The sequence below is a fragment of the Phalaenopsis equestris genome, unplaced genomic scaffold (assembly GCF_001263595.1).
Source record: "Phalaenopsis equestris unplaced genomic scaffold, ASM126359v1 Scaffold000055, whole genome shotgun sequence".
Classification (NCBI taxonomy): Eukaryota; Viridiplantae; Streptophyta; class Magnoliopsida; order Asparagales; family Orchidaceae; genus Phalaenopsis; species Phalaenopsis equestris.
In genome coordinates, this window is record NW_018164497.1 from 1,745,350 (window position 1) to 1,755,254 (window position 9,905).

At 35.5% G+C, this 9,905-nt stretch overlaps 1 protein-coding gene across 1 annotated transcript in view; it reads right to left on the reverse strand.

The window, feature by feature from the left end:
* The window catches only part of LOC110019410, a 20,400-nt gene extending 10,635 nt beyond the window's left edge, over nucleotides 1-9,765 (reverse strand). The window contains exons 1-8 of the mRNA XM_020717048.1: nucleotides 9,684-9,765; nucleotides 9,211-9,267; nucleotides 8,348-8,381; nucleotides 7,505-7,868; nucleotides 7,274-7,432; nucleotides 6,648-6,741; nucleotides 6,434-6,543; nucleotides 6,139-6,225 (exon numbers count right to left, since the gene is read on the reverse strand). Coding sequence (XP_020572707.1) covers nucleotides 6,139-6,225; nucleotides 6,434-6,543; nucleotides 6,648-6,741; nucleotides 7,274-7,432; nucleotides 7,505-7,868; nucleotides 8,348-8,381; nucleotides 9,211-9,267; nucleotides 9,684-9,765 — 987 coding nt within the window. The remainder of the gene's footprint in view (nucleotides 1-6,138; nucleotides 6,226-6,433; nucleotides 6,544-6,647; nucleotides 6,742-7,273; nucleotides 7,433-7,504; nucleotides 7,869-8,347; nucleotides 8,382-9,210; nucleotides 9,268-9,683) is intronic.
* Between the last annotated feature and the right edge of the window lie 140 nt (nucleotides 9,766-9,905).

Here is a 9,905-nt window from a genome sequence, read left to right on the forward strand (position 1 = left end):
CATCCTTAAAATTATAATCACTTTAGTTATCCTTTCGTGTTTGTCAGGGAAGCATAGTAGTCATTGGTGTTTCTTTTGGTTGCCTTAGCCGTGAGCCCCTTTGTGCCCTGGGTTGCTGTAGCCGTGGGCCTTACTTGTGCCTTGGGTTGCCTCTGGTCGTGGGCTTTAGCAGCTGCTCTTTGTTGCCTTAAACCGTGAGCTTTAACAGTTCTTTTCTGGGCCCTTTGTTGCCTTAACCGTAAGCCTTACTTGTTATCCCTTGGGCTGTCTTTGGTTATGGGTCTTAGCCGTGAACCACTTTTGTCCCCGTTCCTTGCCTTGGCTGAGAGCCTTGGGGGCTGCTTCCTCCTCTCTACTGACCCTGGCCGTGAGCGTTTATGTGGCTTTATGGGAAGATTTCGTGTTTATTTAATGTATGAGGCTATCTATTAATCTGAAAGTTGGGGAATTTTGATTTTGGTATGACTTTGGAAATATCGGTGGTGGTTTCCCCGATGTGACTTTCTTTTGAAGTTTGAGAGATTTTAAACCTCATTTTGGAAAAGCATTCTGGGGACTTGATTAATCCTGTCTTTGGGGTTTGGGAAAATTAGCGTGAGCTTGCCCTTTATATTTGATAGGAAAGACCTTGGGCCCTACTTTTCCAGGTCTTTTCGATACGAGCTTTGAGGACTGATCTATTCTGTTTTTTCGGTGTTTTAGATGGATCGGTGTCTCCTCTCTCTCACCCCATTTTTGTTCTTTTCTTTCTTTGCTTATTGGTTCAGCAAGGTCGCAAATAGTCGTTTTGGGGCGTACGGTGGTGATGATAAAGGCACACCGAAGATAGAGCAGAAAGATGCCTTATCCTATAACATCAAGATCCAGGTATTTGATGAGAAATAGGATAACAATATCCTTCACCGACATAAGTCTAGCGGTAGTCGGCTTGAACCTCCTCAGGTTATTGGCAGTCCTATGCCTGACAGCGTAATCGACTCGTGGACAACAAAAATTTCTAAAAAAAAAAGATAAGTTTTGATAAACCATTTTCAAACAAAAACATACTTTTCTACGAAACAAAAATTGATAACTCATCTTTGCATGTTTAAAATTTGTGTGCATGTTTAAAACATAAAACGTACTTTAAAGCTGGTTGTCCACCTGACGAATACTTGTTTAGGCTGGGAAATAGCCCTCTAAGTGAGGTTCGAGACACACTTCTAGACGAGTGGCGGGTTTTATACATTCGAGTGACCGAGTAGCCTTCGTGGACCCTCGAGTATAAATACATAGCTGAGCCTAGCCCCATACGAGAGCTTGCGGTCCTCCTCACCCGGACCTTTTTTTTTTTATCGAAGCTTTGGGACAGGGCACTCGTGTTACTTTTCTTTTCATTCGGGATTTCTCTAAGATTTTTTAGGATTCTTTTTATTCTCTTTTACTTTAGTCGCTTTTCTCGAGTTTTCTGCCATGAGTCATTGTTACAATTTTTTTCGAATTTTCTAGACGACGTTTCTTTCTGACTTCGCATTTTGCGATGCATTTAGACTTGTTAAACTTAAGGAACAGCGAATCTCACGGGCGTACATGTTTGCTTTACATTTTACAGCACTTAATTTTCTTGTTTCTACCTGCTACCATATTGTATAGCATGTTATACTTGTCCTGTTTCTACCTACTACTGTTCTTTCTGTACAGCATGTTATACCACTCATGTTTCTACATGCTACTGTTCTACATGCATCCTACTGTTGTCCTGTACTGCATATTTTTATTTATATATTTTTAAGCATGTCTTCTTTTATATAGGATGTTTAGAAGACTTTCACCATAGGGTTGTTTGATTTAATATCGTAACTCGACACCCTAGAAAACTTAAACTCGTCACGTCAGTGAGCTTGGAGCTAGCGCGGTGGGCAGCACGACCATCTTCAACAGCAAAACCTGTCTTCCCCAGCAAAATCATTCCTTTCATAGAAATTAAACAATTCATAGGATTTCGAGGTTGTTTGCCTAGCGCAACATAAATTCTCCACCTTTTCCTTAGGCATTCCTTAGGCATTCGTATAGTCTTGCTGTACGATTTAAGCCCTAATTCGTTCTAGGTTCCGAGGTTGTCGTCCGATATGACGTAAACCCTAATATCCTCCGGGCGATTTGTGTGACAATGCCACGCAAATATAAGCCCTAATTAAATAAAATTGACAGGATGAAACACTTTAATAATTTCTTCTCGAAACTGAAGCCCAACAATATGATAGTTTGAGAAGTCATCAAGGTTTGCCTTGAGGTCTGCGGCTTCCCTCACTTCTCGTTCCCTTGGATTCCGATAAAACTGCTCCTATTTGAATCATTCCCACTTGATTTTCCCATGTCCAACCTTGAAAACTAGATCATTGAAATTCTTGAAGACAATACTTCTGATTTTTATCGTGAGTTTTCTTAGCTGACTTCGGTCATTTAAGATGTAATTAACTATAGGGGCTTGCCCTTATAGGAAGGAATAAAACGGTTTCGCAGACCAAACGGATGTCATATATTTCTTAGTTTATTTGATCGAGTCTCATCCTCAAGTCTTGTGTTTATCCCTCGGGATAGATACAGGATTTGAGGTAGAGTGCTCTTTCATTTAAACTGTGAAAAATATGAGGTCAGTTTGATTCCATATTTTTCTAAAATTATATATGTATGTAAATTAAACGTCCTTCCGAAGCGGGCGACGGGACTTCACTTCCAGCGACCGACAGCTTCTTACGGACAACTTTTGAACAAATCACCCACCAAATCTTTTTCAACTTCCCCCTCCCTTTTAGCTGCCGACAATAGGTAGCCACAAAAATGATTATTTAGAAGAAGTTCAGCCAGGCAACCGAAGAGAAAGGTATCAAAGTAGTCCATCCTATAATATTTTGACAAGCTTTGGAAAACAAATTTTATACCATTATATTGGCACATTGAAATGAAATTTTATATTAAACACCCAAATAAAAGGAATTAGTTAGACGAATCAATCAAGATAACCAAATCTTCTGCATGAAGAGTGCATAAAAGTCTCATCTCAATCTCCATAACTTCTTTCCAAAAAGATTCTATAACACTTTTTGGTAATTCCTAAGAAAATAAACAAATGATAGAGATAAAGTAAATGAATGAAAGGATGATAACTGACTAAATAAAATATAAAAGTGAATATGATGAGTAATATGTTATTGTTTACCTTTTTGGAGATCAATTGATAAATGCGAATCATATAATATTTACCTTTTTGGAGGTCAAATGATAATTGTGAATAACATAGCTCATTAGTAGAAAGATGCTCAATCAATTCTAACAATGTTGACAGAGATGTTGATGCAAGAGGTGGACGAGGCTATTGATAGTAAACAAGTAGAGGAAAGGAAGAAGGCATACACAATGTTGGAGTAAAAAAGAAGCGATAGTAAAGTTATCTTGAATGAAAGATGGGTAAAAAAAAAGACTTATCAAATGAAAAGTGTTATTACCTTAAGTACATAAGCGTCAGATAAAAAGATCAGAACATCTATATCCCTTCTAAGCATGAGAAAATTCAATAAATATAAATTGAATAAGACGAGGGATAGCTAGTCAAATAATTAAAAAGCATGAAAAAAGAAGACACCCGAATATAATAGGTGTAAGAAGAAATAATTTGATTGAACAAAATTAAAGTGATATTAAAAAAATTATCAATGAGAGTAAAAGAGATACGATTGATAAGATAGCAGGCAATTAAAACTATGTCCGTACCCATCCCCTCTACCATTCACGCCCTAGGCAATTAAAACTATGTCCGTACCCATCCCCTCTACCATTCACGCCCTAAAAGGGGCTATTCATATAAAACATTAATGAAAATTTTTGCGTTAAGCAACATCATTCTATTGAGCTACATAAGAAGAAAAGGTTGAAGCAATAATACTTATCAGAACAAAAAGTGCAAAACTAAGAATGCACGAATAAAAAACAAATAAATGAATAAGGTGAAAATACTTAAAAAATGTACTTCTATTTCTTTATAAAATCCTAAAAAAAAATAAAGAACCACTAATTAATATTTAAGTAAATAAAGCCAAATGGATCTATAATAATAATCAATAAATGTTACAAAATACTAAAATCCTAAATAAGAGCATAACTAGAAACCTAAACCTCTGAGTAGCCTAACTCGAAAGGAAAACGCATAAGATGATGTTTATCAGTTCGCAGGCCTGAAAATCAAGTTTAAGAGAAATAAGGTAATATAAATAATTCTTGAAGTCTTGTGGGAGAAGAATGAGTCAAATGACAATACCATTAAAATAGAGCAATAGCGGAAGAGAAAGGAAACAATACAATAGTTGTCAAGTTGTAGATTCTGCTAGTTTCAACACATCCATTAATTGTCTTCCTTAAGCATAGATTACACAATGTGAGAAATAAAGATAACAGGACAATTAGAAGCCTTAGTAAGTCAAGCAATAGGCAATAGTCTGATATGAAATCATGATGTAAAATATATTTGAAAAAGAGAATTGGAAGGCATTCACTTTCTAGAGGCATTGGCACGAAGTGTCTAGTCATGATCCAAATTATGCGTTCTAGTAAATAGTGCACTCCATATTATGTTTGAGTTCAGTTTTAATGTATTTGTTCTCTATTTATGTGTTTCTCTATTTATGTTTCTATCTGAATGACACACTTGTAATAAGGGGGTCTAGCATTTATAAATAGGTAGTCTTGTGTTGTAGTAAGAGATTTTTGGGGGTTCATTTGATTGTTGTGAGAGATTTGGCTCCCACGTTGGTTCTCGGATAGGGATGAGTCTCCTGCCAAGGCATTGAATGGTGGGAACTGTACCCTTCCATCATTGATGGTGATATCCCATATTTATTTCCTTCGTCGATCCTTCGGTGGTAATTTTTATATCCTGGTCGGATATGAGTAGAAAACACTTGTATCATAAATAAAAAATCTACAAGGGCACAATCCATCAATCATCAAACCCATATTGATAAAAATGTATCTTGTTGTCTTTTGCTCCAAGCATTTTTTCTCATAAAATTTTATAATTATTCTAACTAATAAAGTCCAAATCTTTCATATTGATAAAAAAATGTAGATGCAAGAAAAAGGCATTACAAATTTTAAGCACTTATTGACCTTAAGGCACTTTATCCCTTATTACAATTAGAAGCATGATCAACTCTTCCAAAATTATAAGGCTGCATTAATTTTGTCAATGCTAAACCTAAGTTTTAAGTCCCTAAAAAAATGACGCACATCACTTGTGGAGATAAAATAAGTGATACTTCAAAAGGATGAATTAGCATCTACTTTTTCTACATAATTTTTTAAAAATTAAGGAAAAAAAATTAAATTGATGGCTTGATAAAATTTTGGAATAAATAATTTGATTTTTTTAATTTATAGTTAAGTTTTCTTTCTTTTATAAGAAATGATATATTACTCAAACTCATAACCCCCAAAAAATCTTGATGTGTTGGCACTAAGAAAAAAAAAAGAAAGCTTGACAATCACATATAACTATATATAGTAACCATTCTCTTCGAACCAACTCGCCATTGCAACAAAAAAGTTTTTTTATAAGGTTATTGCCAAAATAATATAGAATGACTCTTTCTTAAATTTACAGAACAAAAGGAGAGGAATTCATGAAGCACACCATTCCTACTTCTGAAAAAATCATGATGAAGGACAGTTAATGAAAACTATCAATACAATGTCACACAATCGAGATGAAAAAATAAATATGACAATTATGGAGCCATTTTGTACCTAAAAATTGAGATTAGAGGTAATATGCATCAATAAGATAAGCAAAATGGTAGAAACTGAAGTACAGGTTTCTACTTCAGGGGTGCGATGCAGATATAACTATTCAAGTTTATATGACTAGTGTGTGTATGTGTGTGGCATACCTAATATGTCCAACAAAAAGAAAAAAAAACATGAAAATCATAATTAAAAGTAAATTGTCAACATTCTATTGAAATGGTGTCCATTTCTCAAAAGCATTAATACTCCTGTACAGTAAGAAAGCTCAGGAAAGGTTTAAAAAATAAAAATAAAAAACTAAATTAGAAGAATTTTAATTAATGGAGCACCCATCATTTGGTAAACTTTCTTGATTACTACCTTCAAGGTCTTGCGCTGTACCAAGTGACCAAGAAAACCCATTAGGCGATCAATTAGCTCCTCTTCTGAGATTTTGCCCTGGCTTGCCTAACAAGATGTACAATAAATAGTATTCAAAAAACTTCTTAGATAAAAAAAAACAATTAATAAAGTATATTTCTTGTTGCTGCTATCGATATAAAACAAAACAAGAAATTTTACAAAAAGTAGTTGATAGCATCAGAACAACAAAACCAAACAAAAGTAATTTTATTTTATTTTTAATGTTATCAAGAGAGTTTTGTTGGCATGATACCGATAATCGAGCAACTTTGGCAAGCTTCTGCTTAACTTCTTGAGGTAGTCTTCTTTTAACACCTTGGACTAGAGAGTCGACTTCTCGAACTGCAGGATTTGGCGGTCTAGCTGTGCAATGAATTCCTTGTTAATTTTAAGTATTTCATTTTTTAAAAACATTAATGCATCCATCAAAATGAAGCACTAAAATGTGTTGTTGATGGAGAACTTACATAGTGCGACTATCTTTTCAAGCTCTTGAATAGCCCGTTCAAGCGTGGTTCCCTTAGGTCTTATTGTGACATTGTCGACTCGGTGAGACAAGGGCTGCCCATCGATTAATGAATTTATTAAAATGTAAAGCTAAAAGTAAAATGTTTCAATCCTTCCACTCTAGAAAAATCATGCCTAAAATTTGGCACATAATTATAAGAGGAAAATATGAACTTTCAAATTCCTGGATAACTGAAAACAAACAAATCCACCTCGACAATAGCCATATAGTTCTCACTAACAGTACCGGTTTATTGTTAACAAGAACAATGACAGAATTAAAAATTGAATCGCAAATTAACTCTAATATATTTTAATCATATTCAAAACAATTTAAAAAAAGGAATAATGCGACTGAGGGAAAATAAAGAATTTATATCAAAATAAACCTCTCTATTCCAGAGAGATTTAGTGTAACAGGACGAAAAAGTCAACAATCAATAAACAAGTATAAAATAGAGACAGTATACCGTGGGGATTAAAAAGACTACAATATTTTCTTGGGGTTGAAGTCATAAAAGTAAAGGAGAAAATAAAAAACAAAGAGTTCATATTACTTATTCTTAAGCTTGCCAAGATTACTCACATCTGTCGGTGTAGGATAGGAAGTCATTGGCAGATACTCAGAAGTTTTGCACCTGTCCTCGTGCCGTATTTTTGGTAACTGATCCATTTCATTTTCACAGTTGAACAACTTCTTTGGTTGAGGTTCAACTTGAGAAGCAACTGCTTTCTCCTGAGATGTCTGATACATAGTATCTAATGATTCATTTATGCAGCTTGCTTTGTAAAGTGCTTTAGAAGAGAGAGATTTGACCTTGCCAACATCCTTCGGTTCAAGCTTGGCTGATGAAGCATCCTTGTTTAGCATTCCTGTAGATGGGGGAACATCTAAATTGATGCCAAACTGATTAGATTGTTTCTTATATATGACTGGGGAAGCAATTGGTTTAATTTTCAGAAGCTTTCCTTCTTGATAATGTTCACCAAATGAATTCACAACTTTTCCTTGATTTAAGTTCCTTGCCACCAAAGGAGCATTCCTTGCAGCAGCTTTAATCTTTATATTACCCCTATTTACATGTTCCTTCGGAACATGCTCAAGATTCATTTCATTCTGACCTTCTGAATCTTTTCTCCTCCTTTTCTTTGTTTCCAAATTGGGAGATGAACTTGATTCACTGGTTTAGCATGCACGTAAATGGAGTATAAGTGTCTGAAGTTAAAACGGGTAGTAAATCTGAAATGCTATTCTAATGAAGAATAATCTATTAAGTAGCAGTGATTTAAGGATATTTTTTCAATCTAAGCGCTTGTTAGGGATCAATTTTTTTTTTTTCTTTTATTTTCAAAAATATATTCATATGGTATATTTTTTACCTGTTTTTATTTTTTGTTTCTAAAAAAAATATTTGAAAGCAACAAGTATAGGTGGCATCTATAATTTTCTAAACAACATCAAGCATACACACACTAAAATAAAAAACAACACAACACACATGTGTGTGTGTGTGTGTATATTTATATATTTAGAAAGCCCGCACACACACATAGACACACAAACACGCACACACACATATATTTAGAAAGCCTAAAGGCTAATATATTAAATAGAAATAAAGATACGGATATAATGTGTGAAAGGGCCCAAGCATGGCACCCTGCCCACACAATAACCACAAATGGTTCCAAAACTAGAAAATACAGAAAAGTACATGAGAGAATTAAAGAAAAAGCCTAAAAGTGCCGAAGTACATAGTATCAAGTGGCTAGAGTGCGACCCAATTTGGCCTTGCCTCTGCCTCTAATTCTAGGGAAGGAGCCAGCTAATAAATTGATAAGATTAGTGTCATTGCCAGTAGCAACCAATGTATCATCCAATAAGTTCTCGAGCTCGAGTTGGCCTTCATTCTTCTTCTTTCTCCTGGAATAGACCTATCATTTCTCATCCGAAGGTTGACTCACCATATCAGTGGATTGGTCTAAAGTGTGTCGAACGTTGACCCACCATATCAGTGGATTGGTCTAAAGTGTGTCGAACATGTATAGGTTGTTGAACATTAGAAACAATTACATGTTGTACCAGCTGATCTTGTATTGGATCAAATGAGCACTCTCGTGTGTCTTAGCATGTAGGTAAGCACTCTTCAATAACAGTGGGTGGTATAAGCACAAATGGATTTGTAGTTGTAGTATGGCGTACTTCATCAGGAACTGCGGTGTTGGAAAGAGAATTGGGTTATATCTTCTCAACAGGGATGTTAGGTGGCTGATCGTTAGTGATATTCGGTCTTAGATGAGGATGCAAGCGATAGTAAATAGTAGAACTGTGACCAAACATATTGCAATGAGAGCAATAAGGAGGGTGTGGTTCGATTTCAACTTTTTGTCAATACCCGTTGTGGGTGGTTCCAATTCATACCTCATCCGGAGCTGGTTGAGTGATATCTCTCACAACTAACACACAAGTCATAAAGGATCTGGTGACAGCAAGCGTAGGACCATCAACCTTGAGAGACTTACCGTAAGCAATTGCTAAGGAGTAGAGAATTTCCAAGTTGACCGGATGCAATTTTAACCCTGGAAACTTTATCCAAACAGAAATAATAGGGAACTCCACTTTTGGATCAAAATCAACAGTCTACTTTAGAATTTTCATATAACGGTTGTCGATCTTGATAACTTTCTGAGAAAAATATGTGTAATCGACATCGTAAGATAACTGAATCAGTATGTGTCGTCCGTCAAGTAAACCAATATTTCAACTGCCCAACAGTTTCATAGCATCAAATTCTTTTCAAATAATCTCAAGTGTTTGGTGATCATAAAAAAACTTTCCCACTAAAGCACGTTAAGAAGATGTGAGAGTACTGTTTTCAACCTCTGTGAGAATAAGAGCAGACTTTCCATTTTTTTTCGAAGTTTTTTAATGAAGGTGTTATCACCACCACCTTCAAGAGCCTCGTGGAAAGATTGTAGAACATTGCAAGACTTACCTATATGAAAATCAGTCTCTGAAAGAGGAGTAGAGAGGCCGTCGGCAAGTGCAGTGGCATAGGAATGGGTAGTCGATACCATCTCTGTCAACAAGATGGTGTCTATCGGGCAGGTAAACAATAGTCATCTCGAATAGCGAAATTGACGTCGTCTGAAAGGAGACGATTGCGAAGGAAGTGTTGTCGACTAACGAGGACTTCGTCTGGAAGGAATAGCGAAGT